Source organism: Pygocentrus nattereri, chromosome 15, assembly GCF_015220715.1.
Source record: "Pygocentrus nattereri isolate fPygNat1 chromosome 15, fPygNat1.pri, whole genome shotgun sequence".
Taxonomy (NCBI): Eukaryota; Metazoa; Chordata; class Actinopteri; order Characiformes; family Serrasalmidae; genus Pygocentrus; species Pygocentrus nattereri.
In genome coordinates this window covers 15,822,767-15,845,948 of record NC_051225.1, presented here as the reverse complement: position 1 = coordinate 15,845,948, position 23,182 = coordinate 15,822,767, and the positions used below count along the sequence as shown (strand labels likewise).

At 43.7% G+C, this 23,182-nt stretch overlaps 1 protein-coding gene across 9 annotated transcripts in view; it reads right to left on the bottom strand.

Moving 5' to 3' along the window:
• sox6 (SRY-box transcription factor 6) overlaps nt 1–23,182 on the bottom strand; it is a 163,086-nt gene that overhangs the window by 86,477 nt on the left and 53,427 nt on the right. For 5 of the 9 annotated variants that reach the window (XM_037545485.1, XM_037545489.1, XM_037545484.1 and 2 more), the window contains 2 exons: nt 18,620–18,854; nt 14,403–14,613 (listed from right to left, as the gene is read on the bottom strand). In XM_037545485.1, the coding sequence (XP_037401382.1) occupies nt 14,403–14,613; nt 18,620–18,854 (446 nt within the window). The remainder of the gene's footprint in view (nt 1–14,402; nt 14,614–18,619; nt 18,855–23,182) is intronic. The other 4 variants (XM_037545488.1, XM_037545486.1, XM_037545490.1 and 1 more) reach the window with 1 other exon arrangement.

The window sequence follows — 23,182 nt, the reverse complement described above, 5'->3', positions numbered from 1 at the left end:
TTTTTTTGCCTCAGTTAAATAATTTCAGCTCTTTAATATGCAAATGCTCCTGTTGGCATGCATGGGTGAAGAGGCTTCGGCTTCTTGAGATGTGTCAGTATAGTGTGGAGCACCTGCACCTTGGGGAAGGCTTGATTTAATTGACACCTAATACTGTTCATTATTCCACTTAGTGAACACCTCTGTTAGTCACCTGTAGGTTGCACTGAACCCTAGCAGCCACTTCCACTTGTCAACAGCTTCTATAAATACATCAACTGTCCTTTACTATTCCTGTAAAAAAAACAAGAAATGGAAGAAAAATCTAAAATCATGTTCTTTAATCATCCTTAATTATTTTTAACCACAAAAATAAAAAAGATGCTAAAACTGAGTTTGTACTTTAAGTCTCCCCTGGCACTGCCGACTCATAAACGGGATTGTTAGCTAACTGCTACTTCAACCCTTACATCTAATGCTATATAATTCAAGGCAAACCATTTCATGCTAATAACAGGTCGGGAGCTATACTGTAATTCTAGCTCTTGGGTCAAGGCAGCAGGAACAAAGGTGCAGGGAGATTGTCATAAAAAGCTGGGTGTTAAAAGTATCTTAAATTAGGCCGGAGGCCTGGAGCATGTCATTGAGGCTGTGTGCCATCCAGCTCTTCAGTAAAGGTTCTGAGATCACTGTGTTGACCCTATCAGCCCAGCCATGGCTAGTGTCCATGTGTACCCAACATGACCTCACTGAAGAAGACACATGTCCATCAAATGTATATGAATCAAGTGCTCCCGAGAGGCTTCACCTCCCGAGCGGGTCGGTGCATGACCTCTTCGCCAATCCATTTTACTGCAGGGTCTGCTGCTAATCAGCCTTGAATTATTGAAGCGGGGGGCCATTGATGATCAATTCACGCTGGCCAGACCTGCAGCACCAGGCCGGTACATCAAGAAAGGATGACATGGGAGAAATGCTCTGTGCACAGTGTGGAGATGTAGTGTGCCGCTTAACAACCATTACTGCAGGTACAATGAAGCTGATTTACGACTTGAGTGAAAAAGTGAAAAATAAAAACAATGAACAAGAGAGAGAACCTGCAAGAGAACAGAGGAGACATGTTTTTTATGGGTCTGGACTGTGCCAGAATCCTTTTCTCCTCTCATATGGCAAGTGCCGTCTACTGGTCTTCTCAGGAGAGGCAGTCTGGGCACCTCATGTAAGGGCTCTTCATGGCTATATGAAAGAACAGCACTGAATTATGAATAGTTGTGAGGCAAGTTCCAGGCAGAAGAGCAGCTCCATGCTAAGGGCCAGCATCTTATGAAGGAAGCTGTCCAGATGAAGATGGACTGGAGATTAAAACCCCCAAGCCCCCAGGCCTCCTTTCCTTTCACCAAGGAGTAAAAAAGAGAGAGAAATTAAAACAAAGTTGAAAGAGCAAGAAAAATCGGAAAGAGGAAGTACAACACAAGGATCCTGGAGAGGGAGTGGATAATGGGAAAGTGTAAGGTGGGGGTGGGGGGGGGGGGTGCAGGGGGAAAGAGAGAAAAAAAAATCCAATCAAAACTTAGTGAGCAGAGATGAGGAGCCAAGATAAGCCCATACTCCGAGCCCCCAAAACTGCAATCTCCTATTAAGCTGGAGAGTGGCAGCTGGCAGAACAGCTGGCGAATAGGATTAATGTCAGAAGAATAAAATAAAACTCAACATATGTCCGAGCCCGAGGTGTCGGGCCTGTGCGTGATTGTGCCCCGATGGACTCCGTGTGTACAGATCGGCAGATCTGAAGCGCCCCCCCCCCATTCCCACCCCCACCCCCCCACTCCACAAGGTCACTTTTAAGGAAAAAGACTAAGACTATTTAATGCTTGGATAGCAAAATGAACTTCCTCTCTGTGTCACTCTTCACTCTTGGTCCTCCTCAGCACAGCTCAGCCAGATGCAGCCCGCGGAGGCTGATCATGCAACCCACCCCATCCCGTTCAGGGGATGCCTCGTTAGGGCTCTTTCATAATGAGCTCAACCTTTCCCGAAGATGGTAAGAAATAAAAGTGAGGGAGGGAAAAAGAGGAAGACATGCATCTCGCTGATATTCTCACCGAACACATTATGTGTTTGAAACATGTTGTGATTTAGAGGGACTAAAATATACGTCTCCTTTTTTGGAAGGTAAATAAATTAAGAGTAAAAATATACAAAGACAGAGAAGAAGCGCGCTCTTATGAAAACTTTGTCGAGCAATGATGAGAGGTTTCAGTGCTTGTGAAGATGAGCATTAAGCAGGGATGTGTGGACTTAATTTTAATTTATAATTTCCATTTGATGTCGGTAATCATTAGGGCCCACACACTGTAATAAATTATAATAATTTCACACAAGAATTAAATTACTGGGTACCTTGCAGAGGAGCCATTTTTTTCGTCGGCTACCCTGCAATCTAACTGTCAGACATAAACTCTTCTGCTAATCAATGCTCCAAAACATTCACATTTATTCATCTATGTTAAATTAATAGAAATGTGCGGATAATGTCGCTTACTGTGATCAGGGCTGCGCAGAGCGATTTACTAAATGAATGGGTGCCGGGGACAAAAAGAGACTGATAGGACCCACATGAATAGATTAAAATTTGCTGTGAAGCCAAGTGTCTGCAGTAGTCGTAGAAACTTTATTTCATCTTGCGAGGCTGGGCCAACTTGGACATGCTCGAGCGCTCTTGTCTGAAGGATACGGCAAATTTAAATGTTGCTTCAAGAAGATCATCTGATACCGCAATTAAACCAAGCCATCTCAGTAGTGGAAATATTGATGCGCGACTCAGATATGGCAAAAAAAAAAAACTAAATACCACCTTCTTAGGCATCCAAGAGACAGCACACAATCAGCTCCATAATAGTTATAAAACTACACAAGTAATGTCTTTTCAGGTGCAAATGAAACATAGTTAACTCTCTTACAGTTCATGTTATTTTGCTAATATACAGTACTGTATGTATGCATGGCTGCACTTAAAAGAGGGAAAAATTAAAACAAGAAATCTCCCCTCCTTTGTAAATTCATTTGACTAATTAAGGGGGCCTATTTGCTATTGCTGCCTCTGACATTCTCTGTTTTTATGAAGCAGCAATTAAAGATGTTTATGGTCCCGTGCAGTGAGCTCTGTTTACTGTTATGTCAGAGTTCAGCACTACCAAACACAGCCCAAAGGTCACTATTTTTAGCTGGCAATCTCCATTCTCTCCCACACAAACAGCTACCAGGCAACTGAAACGCAAACTCTCACATGCGTGTGCCTCGCTCTAATGCACCAGCTAGAACCCATGCGCACGCTAATCGGACTGGTGATGTTTGTACTCACACAAAGCACTAACAGTTGTTAGTCATTGTTGGCTGTTATGTGGAGTCTGTTCTGGGAGGTGTTTCTCTCTTTCTTTTCTGATATCTGAGCTCGGGAGGAGAGCACATTTAGATTGCACAGTAACCATAGTACTTCAAAAGGTTAAGAATTCCAATTTCTAGGAAGTCCCTTGCTGGTCTGCAGCTCAGCGCCTCAATGCCCCTTTGTCTCGCCGCGCAGTCCGGCAACAATGGCTGCCGTATTCTCCTTTGAACAGACCCGTCCACTTTTCTCCAGGCTGCGGAGCCATGTGTGCTAAAGCATGCTGAGCATGGACTGGAAAGGTAGCAGCCTCATACGGAGCTCCTCTCCTCTCCTAACACATCTCAGGATGGAAAGAAAGAAAGAGAGAGGGTGGAGGAAAGGGAAAGAAACTCTCTGTTTACGTTCTCAGTAAAGGGCCAGACCTAGGCCAGCATGAAGGGCCTCCTTCCCCAGGAGCCACACTCCAAACTCAGGGAGAGCAGAGTGGAGCGTGGAGTGCCTCACTACCAAAATCGCTAATTGCGACATTATGATAAGTGGTGCTGGAAAAAGAGAACAAGGAGGAAAAAAATTGTTCCCACCCAGCAAATCATTAATTATAATTCAAACTCATAACTTCAACCTATCATTGGAACTTCATGACATGTAATGGATGATAGGGTCTTAAAGCATATTAACCACTTGACCCTAGCAGACTTAAAATTATATGGGGGCCACTCCCAAAGAGAGATGCCGTTCACCGAATAATTACAGTCATCGGGGCTGCAGCTTTGGCAGCGCAATAAAACACGCTTCTATCCGTTTCTTTTGACATCTCATCTCATCTTCTGGCAGCATGTGGAACATTACTGAACAGGGAAAAAAAAGAGAGTGAGGAGTAAAAATAAATGGGAGAGATGAAAGAGAGAGATTTGTTTTATCACAGTCGATTAAACAGCCTCTTTGTTCAAGACAGAGACATCACTAGTGGGTGTAAAATATTCATGTTTGCTGTTTTGCTCGAGAGGAAGACAATGGAAGAGCGCTAACAGAGGGAAGCCGTGTTAACTGTCATGTTCGGAGGATTGGAGGAGGAAGATTCCCAGACGCATGGGGTTAAGGTAGTTGAGGTTTATAAAGCCAGCCTGCTACGTGGCCTGAAATCATTAGCGGGCCACACTGGGCCGCCTGTGGCTGTGGTGTGTGTTACATTGGCACTATTTTGATCTTGGTCAGATGACACCAGGCCTTTTGTCCAGTTATATGCTGAAAATGCCTGGGAACACGAGGTGATGCGTGTGTGTGCAGAAGATGGTACAGTGGTTGAGGGACGAGGCACAGGTTGGGTCCCTCGCTCTAAGCCTGCGCCACAGATAGCCTACTAATGCACGATCAAATACACTCTTATGCTCATTCAACGGGTTAAATCTTTTTCTCTTTACTTTTAATCTACATAAAGGCTTATGCTAATTCCATATGTGGAGCTACCTTGCACAACGACAGATTTAGGGCCCGTTAATAGGGTAACCCACTGTTCTCCTGTGTCAGCATTCCCCCGATTCACTGTGCTATTCTAAACACTGAGGGAGTCACATAAAACAGTGAGCTAATTAAAACCTTTACAGTCCACTCCCCAACGTCACTTAGCACCTTTACATTAACCAAGACTCCAGTATTGCATTCAAAGCCAAAAGCCTGCCAGCTTTCAAACAGAATCTCACAAGTAACAAACATCCATCCATCCATCCATCTGACTAAATGTCTGACTCTGTATTAACTTGGCAAAATTGTAAAATGAGGGGCACCCTCAATGTTCTCCAAGACTAAATAAAGGTTGATTAATTGATTGATTGATTGAAATGTACTGATCTAGGTTGATGTGCTCTCTCTCCTATAACTGGAATTATTGGAATAGAAAAGAAAGAGTTCTCACTTTGAGAAGTTGGTTGGCCAGAAACCAAATTCGCACACTGTTCCCTTTAGTCCAAATGTAGATTTTTGCAATGTCTGGTGTGCAAAGATTGCTTTTTTCAGTTTTGCACTGAATGTAGCTTATAAGTAATGAAAGCCTCCAGCCACATGTTAGCATTGTGCAAAGATGATAGATCATCACATATTTGCTGTTAATTAATATTCAGTGTGGTTCTTGGCAATGTAAAAAATGAACAAAAGCCTGAAGCCTTAATTTTGCATTTTTCATAGATTGGTTTGCAATCAGAGAAATAATTTGTGAGTAAGAAGGTAAACTTATGTTCAGCAGGGAGTGACTAAAAGTGGCAGTGATAGGAACTAATGCGAGGAGAACTTTGGCCAATCATGCAAATACTGTTTGCATTTGCTAAACTTCAGATCTGTGACCAGATGGAAGTGATGGGGTCATTAAAACAATGTTTCATTTGTTTAGCACTTGTTAGATTTGATGTAGACTAAGTAATAAATTACGCAAAGGTTTATTTTACTTGTACACTCTGTCCTGCAGCATCAAACTTCCAGTGACAGCAGAGAGGGAAAGAAAACAGGTCTATCAACAAGCTGCTTTCAAAGCCCAGTTTTGTGAAGTGGGAGAAAGAGAGGGAAGCAGTAGAGTTATTTTAAGGTTTAAGGGGTGTTTTAGGCACTATGTTCACAATGCTAGCTGAATAGCTGGCAAAAAATCTTCCCTAATACAAACAAATCCTTAACACTAGCTTCTTCGAACAGTCCCACCCAATTTCAAAAAGGAAAACAAAAAGACAGATTTCTCAGTCAAAATTACCAGCAGCGTAATAACAGTAAGTTACTGCAACAGCCCACAGCTGAGAGCTTGAAAATTAAAAAAAAACTACATTGACAGAACCTTTAATATAAAAGTCTCTGCCTGAACAGAACACGCAACTGCATTACAGGAGCCTCCATAGCCACAGCTGAGGAGAAGCAACTACGGTGAGAGCGGGAGGACAAACGGCACTCTGTTCACTTCTCCTGGCTGGGATTTGTCTCCCTGAGACACCCGTTTCCTCCTATCAGGAGTGCTTTAGCTCCGTGACAGAGCTGGGTGGGGGGACACAATGGAGGCGTTGTGTTGCCTTCCTGTGCATGGATAAGCGTGGGGGGGCGAGTCAACAGCTGAGCTGGAGAGGGAAGATGGCTCCCGGAATGCTCTTCAGCAGTTGCTACTGTCGACTAATGGCAATCTGAGCCACTGGGGAAGGCGATAGGGCCGCGAAGAATGGCACATTGAGGCAGGAGCAGCTGCCTGTTTTGTCATCCGAAAGGCAAAGAGCTCTATTTAGAGCAGGGGCTTTGGGTTCGGCGGCCCCACTGAGCCACCCCGGGGTGGAGAGGGAGACTAAAGACTCGACCCTAATTCTGGACTTGTCATAAAGGCATGAGAAACCTGGCCTGGACAAGAACCAAGTGGGCTAGGACATTGTAGGGATGATGTCTCAGCCCCAGATGATCCATCCACAGATAAACAATACAATAAACTGTTGACTTTGATTTGCACTCTGCTTCTGTATGTGCACACTTTTGTGCAATGAGTGTGATCAGTCCACTGAAGAACAAACGTTTATCAAGTTCAATTCTAGCTAGCCAGCAGTAGCCAGGCCTGCTATGCGCACTGTGACAATAATTAAGCATTTTGAGCAATATGCATGTGCTGGATTTAAAACAAATTGTGCCGTTTTGTCTTTAAAAGATACTCAAAACTAACTAGTTTTGTTTAAGGCAAGTAGTAAGAAATAAATTAGATCTGTCTTGTGTGCCAATGCATACCACTTTCATGCTGGTCCTATTTTGTCCTAACACCATTTTGATAATGGCCTGCCTCGACAGCACACTAAAGCAAGAGGTAGCGTTTGGTCATTTTGTGTAATACTTTTATGTCAGTCAAATGACCCCTACTTGTCAAAATATATGGTTCTTGGCAACACTGAATGATAAAACCACCAAAGTCTGGCTTGCAAGACTCGGATGACATTACAGGAAAGCCGCCATTGCTCAGGACTACACCGTATTGTCAGCATCAGTCTCCAGCTTTTTCCACCTCCACTGAAGACTTGTCAGCACAGACATTGCCTCTAAGGAGAAAGACAGAAGGGAGGCGGAGTGGAGAGAGAGCCTCTGCTATCTTTCGCATCAAAGTTCATGACAAACTGGCAGGCTGCCTGTGGTGTGTGCAGGGGCCCCAGAAAAAAAATCCTGTTTAACGTCTGCCTCACGGTTTGACAAGAGGGTTGATTGGCACGGCACGGAGAAGAGAGAGGGCTTTTGATCGCATGGTCTAACAAGCCATTCCAACGTGTGTCTCCATAGCCCCAACAGATCGACATTACCTATTCAAACAAATGTGACGGGCCAAGGCCCTGTGTAGCTGTGGCTGGCAGGATGCTCACACACAGAAGCTCGGATCGTGCTCGTCACTAACGCACCGTAACATACACTGACACCTGCACTTACACATGAGGGCTAATCAAATACAAGCACTTTTATCCAGACAAGCAGGGCAAGTCAAAGGTGGACAGCACCATGCCAGCGCTATTAAAGGAAGTGTGGAGTATAGCGAGAGAGAGAGAGAGAGACAGAGGGAGAGAGAGAAGACAAGTAGGGCAGACAGGCAGAGGAGGCAGGTGACTGATGTTGGGCCAGTGCTTTCTGCCCATGGGGCTGGTGGACGGAGAGAGGAGAGGAGCATTGATGCGGTGCTTTTGAAGCGCGCCTCCAAATCTCAGGTTCACGCCGGCCATCGGCCAAGGAATTAAAAAGGCGGACTCGCCTGCCGTCGACTTCATTGCATATGCATCAAGTCAAGGGCCAGTGCCACGGATCATTACAACAAAGATTCCTATTAATTAGGTGGAATAAACCCAGAGGCAGATGACAAGGCTGCAGGAGGGAGAAAGTGAGCAGAGAGCTCCTCTGCTGCATTATTTCAACAGGAGCTTTTTCAAAGGGGTCATAAAAATGCAACCGAAATGGCATGTGGTAAAACAGCTTTCTGCACTCAATTCTCTAGCTGCCCAAGCCCATCAATCTCCTGATCTTGACGAGAGGAAAAGACATGCACTGCCCGCAGACAAGGCGTGCTTTAAGAGGGCCAAGCTGTAACGGTGCCATGCAAAGAGTATACATTATTAGTCATAGCCTCTCTGCAGTCTTGAATCTTCCCCGCTGCTTTAAAGGTGTACTTGTGTGGCACACACACCTTGACCTGCATTCTCAACGCAGGTAATGGCACACAGACAGACACACACACACTATTGCACATCAGCCGTACACATAAATGCACACACGTTTCACACTTTTTTATATGCCTTCACCAAAGGATGAACATCTCCACAGAATTATGAAGGTAGGTGCCCACAGAGCAGATGACTGGAGCACAGGAGTCAGTTCCACACACACACACAGACACACACACACACAGCTGTGATTGCAGCTCACCTGCCTCAGAGATAGTCAAGCTTCAGCAGGGGAGTACTGGAAATATCCCTGCACCCCAGAGAGAGAGGGCCTAACGTAGGATACAGCCACTGAAGAATCTTTCCTCTGCTAAACTCATTAACTCCAACTCAATACACAAAGCTCCAGGTGTACAGAGTGGGCCACACCGCTGTTCTCTAGCACATCCCCTCCCCTTTCACCCCCCCTCAAGCCCCTCTCAGAGGGTCTAGGGTTACCACCCCAGAGAAAGCCCTCATCTCGGCCACATTAGCAACTGTTCCCGCTGTCACCCGGGTCACTCGGGGCTGCGTAATTCACTCGTCCTCCGACAGCGCCGCCATTCTCCACCTGTTGCCTCCCAAAAGCACTTGGCATATTTTCCCGCACTCGCTAAAAGTGGGACACAACCCTGTCCTTTCACTTCATCAGTGAAAGCAAGAGAAGAATGTGGGCTTGAACAACTGTCCAAAGACCACTTACACAAGCGATTGCATCCTTACAGTGACGAAGAAAGACAAGACCAGACCAGAAAGACTAGAAAGAAAGAATGTTTTAAAAAACAAAAAAAACATTTAAAATATACATAGTTTCCTAAAATTATCAGAGCAACAAATTATTTAAACCTACACAATGGCTAAATCTCTGAAGTCACAAGGACTAGACTTCAATTATTTAAGAAACAATTCAGTGAATCATGAAAGCTAAAATTTCCCTATGATTTTATCTGATTATTTTTTATTATACAATGTGACAGGAGGAACTATTATACATTAATATACATTACATTTAAAAATAGCCTTAACAGTATGTAACAATGCATACTCCATTAAATATCACCATAATTTATTACAATTATATCCGTATTTACTCAGACATTTCACATCTATGCAACCAAACTGTATCCAGATGCATTTTTCATGATTTATCCTAAAATTTACGCTTTACAATGGCATAATCTACGTTATACTTGGCGTAATCAGAACAATGACACTGCGACTCCACATTATAGAGCAATGACAGCATGTCTCTCTAACAGCCACCACTCTGAACCTCTGCCACACATCAGACCGAAACATGTAATGATGCCATTCAAACAAGCACAGCTCTAAGTACAGATTAGTGGCTAACAAGCTTTTACCAGGAGCCACGGCCAATCCTGCCAGAACAAGACTGCTGACTACGTTGGCAGAGGTGGATGCTCTCTGATGCCCAGACTAGAGTAAGCTGTGGGCTTTCTTAACTAGGCCCAGCTCAGACGCTTGCCCCTGTCCAAGTGCTGTGGGATTGGACCGTTAAAACAGCATGGCCTGGGTGTATTGTCAGAAATTCCGCTGCCGCTTCAGAATCAACACAGGACGGCTCGCTCTTCCTGGAATGCCTGCCTGCACATATACAAAAAAAAAAAAAGAAAAGCTGTGCGCCATTGTGTTGAGCAAGCTGCTGAGAGAGAGAATAGAGCCATGTCTAAGCATGCCACTCAGTGTACACAAGAGAAGTTTGTTCATATAATTGCTAACAAATCTATTCAAGGCCAGAAGAGTTTGAGCCCAGCCGTGCTTCAGTAACACTCAAAGCTCGTTGGCGGAGAGAAAAGGAGAACAGGATGACAACAAAAGAGTTTATAGATTCAAAAGAGACAAGCACACACCTAACAGAAGGAGGATCTTTATATTATCGTTTATTTTTATTGATTACTACTTCAGTGCATTACATAAAGCTTGCTTAAACTGCTTGTGAACCTCTGCTCAAGGTCACCTTAAATCTGTAATGGACGCTAATTTTTCTCTTCCCCATATTCATTTATTTCTCCCAACCTCCTGTTTTATTTTTTCTCTGACTTAGTCCTGACATTTTTAACTCTTGACAAGTGTCGTCTGGAGAGTTCTCCATAAATAATGCATTTTACAATAGCCGGTAAATAAGCAGCGGACACAATCGTTAGGCCTCCCAGCAGCTCGGCCGACCCTGGAGGAGCTTTTACAGTGAAGGTGACTATTCAGCTTAATGCAGTCCTCCGGGCCTGGGGAGGACATTTTCATTCATTAGAGCGGTCACAAGCACTTAAAGCACTTTAAGGACCTGTTAGAAGAGTGGAGGGATGGGAGGGTGGGGAGGGTGAGGAGGAGGGATGGAAGCGATTGGCCACAGGACAGCCGGGTTCAAAGCAGGGAGCGGCGAGATGACAGTCAGGCTCGACTTCCTCGCGGTCCAGTTCTAATAGGTCTGATTGAATTTGAGAGCGGTTGACTCTCGGTCTTGCAATACACATTTAATTAAGTGTGAGGGGATAGAGAAAGGGAGTGTGTGTCGTCTGTTATAATGCTGTATTGCCCAGACCACCTTAAATGATTCTTAATGATGCTGCCTTTAGCCAAGTACCACTGTGGAGAAGTACAGGACAGCAAACACAGTGACTGAGCAAGATAAACCCTTAACATAGAGTCACTTATAATAAAACCACATATCTCTGTCAGTGCAACTTCACAGGAGCAATAGCAACTGTTCTTAGCTTTAATGTCTGTCAACGTAACATGTAAAGCTTTTTTGGACAATTTCAATTCAGAGAAGAATAAAGTGTTCATGCAATGTAAAGAGTAACTAGTATTTTCAAGTAGGGAAACACTATACAATGATAAAATATTACAAGGATTTGATATGGCAGTGCTGCTAAAACTATAGCCTGTTGTATAAGACATAGTCTTCATAGTATAGAGTTACTATGGATGAAGAGAGACTGACCTAAAACAGTACTGGCTTAAGAACAACAGTTGTTCATTTAATATCCGGCTAAGATGAGCAGTATTTTTAGCCTGTCTGCTCTTTGTCTCACATCAGTCACATTGTCAAGACAGCCTATCCCTCTCTGAATGGCATTTGGAGGCAAGAAAAGGGTTAATCCCAACATTCAAGTCTTGCAAACTGCAGGTTTCCCCACACAGCTGCAGAGCCCACTACACAAAAATTAGCCTCCGATCCCCAGTAATTTACAGTAATCGTAAGCACTCAAAAGTCTCAGAGAAAGCTTCAGTTGGCCCTCCTCAAGGACACCAAACCTCTCCATTCCAACAGCTTACCACTAACACGTTGAACTTTGCGAAGCCTCTTGTCTCGCCCGAGCTCGGGAACTAATTTCCCTGCAACAAGGGAGTTTATTTCAGGCGGTATGAGGTGTTGGGGCATGAGGCTGGCTCCATTTCCATTATTAAAGCCAGATTAACACAGCTGTACACTAGAATTGAAGCACCCTCTCCTCACCGCACTAAACATACGGCCTTCAGGATTACAAGCCGCACTTGACCATTTAAATTACTGCAACAACCGGCCATACCAGCTGGGGCTCATTAGCATATCGCCCCAGCCACTGAGGGCTGAGAGGAGCATACTGCATCTTAAAAAAGCCATATCAGAAACGAGAGGACAAACTAACGTGTGTGAGAGTCATTTATACTGTGGAGAGCCTCCAGTGGACACGGTTAATCAGGAACACAAGCTGGAGGAAATCACATCAAAAATGGTACATAAACCTACAAACAAACTGGTGCAGGCCTACAAAGATATTTAAGAAGTGGGCATTGTTAACCACAACACTGCACTTTGATGTAATCGGTTCTCTGGATTCTGAAACAACCAGTAAAAAAGGTGGAAAATGTAGATTTTTTTTTTAGAAAAACTGAGGGATGCACAATGGTATCAGTGCTGGTTTTGATAAATATAGATAAATAATTGAATAAAATCAAATAAATATTTTTTTATTAATTATTTATAATTATATATAAAATATCAGCATTATAAAATAAAAGAAATTAAATAATGCCATTGGACAGATAACTACACACATATGACCTATATTTCAAACCGATGTTTGTCAGAATGTTTGGGTGACACCGGGCTACTGTGCTAAAATATCAGCATTTTATTCATTTTAATGCATTTGTAACCCAATACAAATAAGAGACACATTTGTCTGTTATGCTAATCCTGGTAGATCAGATTACAACATTTTATTAACATTTATGTCTAGGATCAGCATAAAAATATAGATTACATTTTATATACTTATGGATGTCAGCACCAGCCTACAATTCCCATATCAGTGCATCCCTAAAAAAAGCTTTTTAATAGAAGCTCACAACAATATTGCTGCATTAGTCACTCAAGGTGAAAAAAAAAAAAACTTTAAAATGCATAACCTGTCATTGTGTTTAAAATGAATTATGAATAAGAAAATAACAGGTTTGAGACAGAAGATCACTCTTGCCTTTTTTGCATTCAGAATATTTCTTTAACCTTTGTTAAACTGCAAAAGAACATCAGAATAAATATATTACAAAGATCAGCAGAGAAGAAGAAAAAAACATGGAGAGAAAATAATTTTAGTTGAATTACAGTCTAATTTATTCCTGTGATGCAGTGTTTAAGCTAAGAGTTCCCTAGACATTTAAATGAACTGAGTACATCCCTAGGGAGCTCTGTGTGTGTGTGTGTGTGTGTGTGTGTAGTATGTTTGATTGTATACAGTCCTACATCGTTCTAATTAAGAGTGGAGGAACTATTACAGCAACTATTTTCAATATTTGTTTTCCTGTCATCCTCCTGGCTCCCGAAGGACTGGGTGGTTTAGGGTGCGATGCTGGGAGCTCAAAGGCACCCTCCACAGCGCAACACTGCCAGTATCAAATTCCAGTTTAGGGTTTAGCTGTTCTACATCCAAAAATAACTAAAACTGTGGTCTCACAAATTAATTAGGCAGCTGTCTTTATTATGGAAACTAGCTGGATTCTATTCAACAAAAATCTGTTAAAATCTTTAAATCCAGAAAAATGTGTAAATCATCAAGTCCTAATCAACAGACTTGCATAGACAGTGCATATATATATATATATATATATATATATATATATATATATATATATATATATATATATATATATATATATGTATGTATGTATGTATATATAAATAAATGTTAATTGGTAAATCTTTGGATAGCATTAGAGGACCCTCCAGGCACATACTGAGGAAAATAAGACTTTTTTTGGACCTATTTTGGCTAGTGGGTAGTTGAATTTGTGGGATGAATGCTGTCGTCTGTGCTGAAGAATAAAAAGGTAATGTTCCTGGCGTCGGGTCGGTGGCGTGTGTTTTACGGCCTGAGAGTTTGGCTTGGCGCGGCTCGGAGACCACACTTAAGCTGAGGTGTAGTGCCACCCACTCTTTGTCACACTGGAGCCGGTTCAGAACAAACTGGAAACATAGCCACGTCAGTCCTCCCAGGTTAGAGGACTTGGTACGTGTGTGCGTCTATGTATGCATGTGTGTGTGTGTGTGTGTAAAGAAGGAAGATAGAGTATGTGTGAAAATGAGTATGGAGAAGGAAAAGAGAGGGGGAGAGAGAGAGAGAGAGAGAGAGAGAGAGAGAGAGAGAGAGAGAGAGAGAGAGAGAGAGAGAGTTAGACACATAGAGAACATTCAGTGAGGACACTGATATATGCCTGAAGCAGTCCATGCACAGCTTGTGTGCTTTTGGTAAAGCCATGAATGAGGCACTTGTGCATGTACACATATAAACACAGATGCCCACACGCACACTTAAAAAACACACACACACACACAAACATAGTGAGGCTTCCCATACCGTCTTGCTCTGTCTTTGTCATCTCCTCCAGTTTCTTCTGTTTCAGTGTGTCCACCACGTCGGCCAGGCTGCCTTTCCGGCGCTCTGGTGTTCCAAAGGCAGAGCTGCCCAGCAGGTCGCCCCGCTCCCTCGCCCCCTCCTCTGGCTTGTGCGGAGAGGTAGAGTTATTCCGGAAGGAGTACAGGGAACATACTTTATTGCTGTCCGACTCCTGGAGGAAAACAATGAGCAGGGGAGAAGAAGAGAGAGGGAGATTGTTTTGAGTGCAAAGCCGTTTGAGCCTCAAGTCTTTTCCCATATGCCTCTGCTCTGAATTATCAAAATACATACTGCCTAGATCTTTTTTACATGCTGAAAAAATGGGAGCAAAATAACAAAAAAATACCCTTTTCCAAAAAAAATGAAAATCGAAAAAAAAAAAAAAAAACCATGCCTGTGTGAAAGAACAGTGCATTTTGGTGCAACACAATTGTCACATTGTCAAAAACACATTGTCAAAAGATTAGGTCTTGCAGAGAGTAGATCAATAGTGGTTAACAGCATTTTTTCACCGTTTTTCTTTCTTCCCACACAACTGCAGCAAAAGAAGTCACTGCAATTTCATTTCAAAGTGTTGTTCGAGTCAGCTTTGAGTGCCGAGCAATTTGCCAGTCCTCCGAGTGGCGGGCTGCTCTTTCCTGAACCCCGCGGGCCATCATAAATCCGGGCCCTGTCTGGAGCTGCTGTTGTTTTGCGATCCCACCTGTGTGTGGTTTAGTGGTTAACTGGGCTCTTGTTGTGGGCTGATAGCTGTACTCTCCTCTTCCACTTAAAGGGGAGCAGGAGGCTATGGGTCCGCTATGGCACATAGCTCAGGTAACTCCGCTGTCTTCTGTAGCTAAAATTGTGTTTGTGTTTGAGAAAGAGAGAGTAAGCAGACCCTACAAGACCTCTGAGTGAAAACAAATGGTGAGGAAAGAAAAAAATCTAGAGTTAAACGAAAGGTTCACACTAACACAGTCTGCATTCTTACTCTACAGTGGTGGTTCCAGCTCCTCCCAAAATGGAGAGTTGTGAAACGCAGGCAACGGATGATTGACGAGGGGCAGAGGCCTTGCAGAAAAGAATTCTGGGATGGTTCTGGAAGGCGGAGGCCAGGAGAAGAGCACCGTATTGCTCCATCGTATACAGAGCTACTAATCCCTGCAAATATGCAGGAATGCTAAGAGCTGAGAGCTTTTGGCAGATATACATGTAGAGCAACACGGCAGGATTCTCTCACTGCAGCGTGGTGTCCCGGCCACAGACGGGCACTAGGGCAGGGTGATTATGCGGCAGCAGCGCATGGTGGCCAGGCCGGTAGGGGGTGAGGTAATTCAGGGTAATCAGCTGGCACAGGCTCAGAGCACTGGCCACACAGACGCCCGGCACAGCAGGGCAGACAGGTAATCAACAGAGGCTACAGGCACACCCCTCTCTCTCTTTCTGCTGCTCGCTCTCCCTGCTCATTTAGAGTCATTCTTACTTCTGCTCTCCACACTCAGGCAATCTTCTCCACCCTGCTCTCATTTGCTTGCCTGTAACCTCGTCTGTTGATCTTTTATAGCCTAACCATACTCCTGTTACTGTCACAATATTCACTATAACAACCCTGTAAAAATGTACTCACTGTTCCAACGTCTAAAGTCACCCTGGCAATCGATTATTTTTAAAATTCATGTTTATAAAAGTGTTTCAAAATAATGTTTTTTACCTCATCAAAGGAAAAAAACACCAATCACTTAGAAACACTGCATCTTCATCAGAGAGCAGAACATAGCTTGTAGAACAAAAAACGTCCAGCGTATGCAAATGAAACACAAGCAACCCGCTCTCAAAGATCAAATGAACACAATTAACTTTTCATACGCCTTTCCCTCATTATATCAAGAGGGAGCCGAGAGATCGGCCTGCTTAGCCCGAGACAATGCAGCGAAAATTCTTTGAAACGCTTTTCTAATTACACCAATCACGAAAAACCTCTCTGTAATCCAATTAGGCGTGCTGTAATAGGGAGCACCTGAGCTGTGCACCACTGCCTGGCCACATTTACATGGGAGAGATAGGCTGGAGAGCCCACCCAGGATCTGGCCAAATCATGTACGGACAAAACAAAAAAAAACAAAAAAAAAGACAGAAGCAGGGGCCAGAGTAGAGCCCTGAGGCCTTCTGGAATTGCTTGCTGGCTGGCTCCTTCACTTGGTTTGTTGGAAACACCTGCCCATGTTGTGTCTGCCCACAAGTGCCTGTGAAAGGCCGGTCTGCTTTTCTCTTGTCTCATATCAAAGAATCCTCTGCTCAGTCAGGTGTTCCAGACAGCAGTCCAGCAGCATTAACTTACAGGGTAGCGGGGGTGTTTTTGGAATGTCACTAAGATGCTTATGATACTGAAAAGGTTACTTCCTTTTTTGCTTACATGAAGAGTAGAGACACATTCAGAAATATTCTGGATACTGTGAATATCGATGCCCCAGCTCGTGCTAGCTTTTCCAGCAGTACGTCTTGGTGCTGATATGTCTATGGACCTACTCTGCTGGGTTGTGCAGGATTAGCTGGCTGTAGGCCAGCAGGAGGACAGGAAAGGAGTGGGGTTTTGTGGAGAATTCCCTTTTTATGAGCAGCAAACAATGAGAGCCTCTCAGGCCTGGGTCTGGGCCCGCTGCCTCTTAGCCTAGCGGGACCACGGCTGAGGAGAGAGGGAGGCAAGCTTGTAGAGGTCTGGGGCGTCCCATGCACACACACACACACTCCCATGGACTCCCACTCCTACTCTCTCATTGTTTCTCTATTTAAAGATTCATAAAATCACTGTGATGCGCGATGCAATTCAATACGTTGTTCTCCCCGACTTTTACACTTGTGGACGGCTTAGGACTTCAAAGGCAAGCTCTTGGCAAAATGCAAGATCTCAAGTCTTCATTCCAAAGGGTTCCGGGGGAGACTGCTCTGTTCTAACAGTGTCCTTGGGGTGAGGATCCATCTTGAGGCACAGAGTTTTGTGTAAGTGTGTGAAAGAGAGAGAAAGAACAGACAGTGGCATGTGCCTCTCAACTCACTCCCTTCTCTGAGCTCTGACAGTAGAGTTCCATTAAAAGCTTCGGCCTCCATCCAAATGCAAGAGGTCACGGGTGGAAAATAACAGCCTACGTCTACAGCCTACCTCAGCCCTGCGCAGCACACCTCACCTCCGTCCATCTCTGAACACCTACTGGCCAACCTGTATAATACAACCCTGCTCACAAACATGCATCCACTATTCATTAACAAAGAACTATGAGTGGATGGAGTAATACGAACCCACAGGTATTTGTGAGTTTGTTGTTTGTATTTATTTCCTTATTTAGCATTTGGAAGCTTCATCATTTGTTCACCGTTTAGACCCCACCAGAACTCCTGTCCCCTGACAACTCCAAATTGGAGGCTTATTTATGATTGTTTTAAGCAAAACCTTTAATTATACATCATAAAGGAAAATGAAGATAAATGGCAATTACTCAACATTGGACATTATATTAGGCTAAGAAAAATGATGTAATAGCCAAGTAAGCTTAGTTAAAAGCTGAATGCCACCCGTTTTCTGTAAAAGACTGTAGTGTGTTAGAAAAAGATGTTAAAATGGCAAAACAAAACATGTAAAAAGAGAAACTGCCAAATATTCATGTCTTTCTTTGACTATAGTGCTGATGTTTGAAGGACATTCAGGTCAGAGCTGAGAGACAAACAGAGATAGCTGTTTAGCTGATTTCTGTAAGTGATGAACAGCTGTAATTCAATACAAAAATAGTATAAAACACTGAAATAACTGCTACATTTTTAAGGATTTAAGTCTTACATTTTAAGAACTTACGTATGATCTCTGCTATCTAGGTAAGTAAACAAAAAAAAAAAAAAAATCCAGTCCACTAATCTCCTTATCTGATATAACAACACCACACATCTGTCTCAGATCCTCTTAGAAATCTGTCACAAAAATAAACACCGAAAAAAAAAAACACATAACTCTTCATTAAAAATTTAAAAATGAATATTTAGATTAGAAAATCTAAAGGAAATTAACACATTTAAAAATTATGGTTAATGATGAAATGTAAATTTTAAGTATTTGAAGCCTATAAAATGCTGTCCAGCTATGTTACCAGGGCCTGTGTATCTAAATCCCTGGCACTGGAGGCTGCGGAAAATGTAGGATGTAGTCTCACCATGCGCTGCAGGCTGTCCCAGTCTGATTCTTGGGGCACACTGCTGCTAACGGGCGGCAGCTCCTCAGGGTGCGGCTTGCCGTGCAGCAGGTTGTGCAGAGGCAGTTGGGGTGCGGCTAGTGCCTCTGCACTCTCCTCCTTCTCCCAGGCCAGATGCTCCTGACTCGCTCCGTCCTCGCCGCCGTCCGGGCCTGCGGCGAACGGAGAGGTGGCTTGCTTGGAAGACATGATTCTGCTGGAAGAAAAAAAGGGGATGGAGGGAGGGAGGAGGGAAAAGAGAAAGAGGGAAAGACAATGAGAAAGACATAGGGAAGGTTAGCAGGGATGTAAGAATCCTGTAGTGTTCTGAAGGTGGTCATCTAACTGCATGAACGTTAACATCAATTATGCCTCGTTTTAATATTGTTTATTAAAACATGCTCAATACTTAGGCTTTTAAGCTAAAAATAGATTTTTTCAAGCTTACATAACTACTGTATAAGACAATTCCTCCAGTCACAAGTTTGTGTATATATATATATATATATATATATATATATATATATATATATATATATACACACACACACACACGTATATATTAAATATACTCTTTATAGTATCAAATCAAATAAGAAAATGGTGTACATCATTCCTAAAGAATTACTATTAATTATTAAATTGAATCATTGAGTCAGATATATACATGTCTGTAGATCTGAGGAGCAAATATGATCACAACAAATATGGATAACATTGATAGAAGAGATCAAGAAAAGTTTATATGCCATACAATATTTCTTCATTAAAATTCATGTCTATTTATTTTCTCACTGTCTTTAACCACATTGGCTTTAACTCCATATGCTGACACGTACATGAACTTGGCCAGCTCAGTCACTCCATCTGACCCTGGGATTGAACCTGCATTCGAGCCACAAAGATCCTATCAATAGCTCTCTGCCTGAGCACAGGAGCACTGGCAGGCACTGAGGTCCCTCTTAATTCTCTGTTTAATGTGAATAGCCATGCTGAGCTAGGCTGGAGTGCTGCCTACAGCAGGCCCAGTCTCCCACCCTGTGGCTGATTACCACGCTAAGAGGGTTACCATACCGTATAACGCACTCTCATTAAAGCTCCAACACCGCCAAGCATTGCGGAGAGATTTCATTTAGACATCTATAATTAGTCAATAAACATCCAAAACGTGCTGCTTAGGTTCGTATGGCAGGAGACGTTTGAAATAGTGCTTTTCTACTTTTTTCGATGGTAAGCATTAATCACTGTAAGTTCATGGAGCAAAAGTGGGTCGTTTGCGAAGTTACAGCGAATGGGAACTGGGAACTAAATTAATTGATTTCAACAAGTCATCATGCCAGAGCATAAAATCCAACTACTTTTTTTCCCTTCTTCATTTTCATCCTCTACAAATTAGCAAATCATTAAGATTTTAGTACTGCGCTATTTCAAATAAACTCGAATTAAAGAGCACCCGAAAGCCGAGCAGCAGAAAACAAAATTTACAAATCTGTCACATGCCTTTCATGAATATTGCAGTGAGTGGTGTGCCTAATGTATCAGGTACAAAAAAAACTGGATGCCTTATTTTGAAACAGCTTTTCTTTTCTTTTCTTTTGCAAGTCTTTCATGTCTAGCCTCTGATAGCTTAATGCTCATTCCCATCCCAAACAATACAGCTGCTCTCATACTGTTCAGTACAATGGGGGGAAATTAATACAGAGGGTGCTAATCTAATTAAGCCCTCGGTATAAATAACAGAATCATAAAGCTTTCCTACTGATCTGAAGTGCTGAAAAGCAACCAGTGCATGTTTACTCCTAATCCCCTTTCCCTCTGCCTGCTTTGTGTGGTTTATCTATGCTGGATATGCCACAATCAAAACATCACCTCAGGATGCCACACACACAGGACTGCCTATTAGCCAGCAGGGCCTGTGATGCACTACCGAATGAGAGAGTTGTGGAAAGTGAAGGGTGACCTGATACAGCCGGCCAAAGGCCCAGCACTGGCCGAGTTGGCATTGGGCACAGAGGGCACGGGAGTTCTGGGTCAAGGTTCTGCCGCGCACTAATATCCTCCCGTTGCCCACTGAGACTGCCGGGAGATGAGACAGAGGCAGGCTGGGTAATGAAGGCAGCCCAAGGTGCCTCCAGAACTTCATCTCCCAGCTCTGCCAAGTTTTCCAGCATGGGGTCCATCGGGGGATGAAAACAAATCTGACACAGAGAGAGATTATTTCAATGCCAAACTGCGCGTTAATCTGTTCACGTGTGCTGCAGCCGTAGCCCCGTTCCTTCCCCCTCATCTGCCCCCACTACAACACACACACGAGGGATGTGTGAGCTGTACGGGGCTGTCAGGTCTCGATGGCTCTCGGGCGCTCTAAAGAATGACTACTTCATTTGAAGATGTGCCATCCATTTGCACACATCGCTGAGCACTTAAGCCGGCTTGCACTCTCCATATGAATTGTTAAATACAGTTCATTAAGTGAGCTCACAGGCACAAGTGGCTCCTGTGGCCCTGAACAATGAGGGTGTCCGTGATACCCATACTGGATCACACAGTCACATGTACACAAAGTCTAAGATCAGCCATGTTACAGCAGGCAAAAAGTCTACAATAGAAGCCAGTTAATCAGCAGCTGCGTAAACACAGTATCTGTCGGTTAGCACAAGGGGGGAACCAGAGCTGGAGACCCAGACCACTCCACGCTTCTGTTTTCCTAAGCAACCCCAACCCTCAATTTTAATCAGCCAATAAATTGTTTCCTGTAATTATGCCGAATACGCAGTGATCTCTGGACTTGCGGAGTGTTAATTGAAAATCTAAATTCGGAGCAAAGTTCAGTGCGCTCACACTTGGTGCCAGGGGAGGCACGAGGGGGAGAACAAGACCCTGGCACACACTGAGGGAGAGGTTTGGTGGGGGGCTTGGAGACAGAGCAAGGCTGGCGATTCTGCCCCCATATTTTATGCATGGACTCAAAAAACTGAAGCTGCCTGCACATCAAGCCTCCTAACCCCCCCCAACCAATCCCTCGTCTTCAATTGAGTGCAAGTGAAACAAAGCACTTCTTTTGTATTACACAGTAAATCAAGTGGTATTATTTTACCTCTAAAATATTCAGTCTCTCAGGCACTTTTCCTCCAGTCTCCTGCCATCAGTCAAACTGCTGAGGCATGAGAGCACGGAAGTGAGAGAGGGAGGGAGGCAGAAAGAGAGAGAGAGAGACAGAGAGAGAGAGGCTGACTCCATCCTCCCGTAACATGTGTCTACAGCAATCTTGTTAGAAAATGCAACAGATCTGCGCCCGGGCTCCGTAACAGTATTTGTCAGTTGGAGTTAATAATTTATGAGGAGAGCTGGGAGGGCCGTGTGTGTGAGCGTGCGCAGCCAAGAGTTTTGCTGGGGTTTGGGCTCGTGGCTTTCCCCTCTTCATCTCGCACACACACACACATATATACAGTCAGTATTCCGACACCCCGTGGGCCACAACAGCATGACCAAGAAGTCAACCTCATCATACACCTCCCTTCTGGTACAGTCATGATAGCGAAACAATGTGGAAAAATAGGCCAATATGGCACTAACCAAATTTAAAAGGCTGGACAGTGGGTGGGTTTTTTGACAGATCTGTGTGCTTCTGTCTCTTTTAATCAGTACAAAATAATTTGCTCTACCCCCCCAGACCATAAAACAGAATCCCAGAATATAAGTTATGAGGCTGTTATGATGGGGGTGCATGATAAACATGTAAAACACCCCTCGCGTGTGAAAACACCACCATATTTTATTTAATTAAATTCCCCTTTCTACGCAGAGCTGACGAACTGCACATAAACGGACTCGTGCAACAGCACAGTCAAATCACCCTCACACACCCTCGCTTTCCTTTATTCTGATTAATAATTCAGTCTGTTTCTCCAGTAAATAAATCAGATACGTCTGCCTTTGTGCATATTAAGGAGAGAATATATCAGGCCAGGCCAGTGGCTTGCATATGAATTCCTGACAAGCCTTTTCCAGCTTACGCTCGATTACACAATAACAATGGACAGTGAACAAACCAAACTAATCAATAACTGGAGGGGGAGCATGGCTTGTCTCTCTACCCCTCAACCCCCCCTCCCTCGCCCTCCAAATGCCCAGAGAAGAGGGAAAGCAAACAGAGAAGGGCCCTATATATAGCTGACAATATTGCAGCATGTTTTAAAAGGATTAAGGGTTACGTTCTTGGGCCACAGGGGGCTCATGTGGCCCGGAATGCTTTGACTCATGAATCGTTGCCAGTGCTAATGTTTCATCATGCACCAACCTCTGTTTAATTGGTCAGAGGCATTATAAGCCCCCCCATCCCACCCATGATGCCCCATCCTCACCCTATGCACTGGTGTGCCCTGAAGGTCTTATGACTCGGGGCCATGTGTCTTAAGATATCCACTTTCACCCCCTCAATCGTAACAAGCCCCCCGCTCTCTCTCTCACCCTGCTGTGTGAGTCGTCTCTCACTGTTGACCTTTTATAGACAATGGTGATAAGTAACTCCTGAGCTATGTGTCG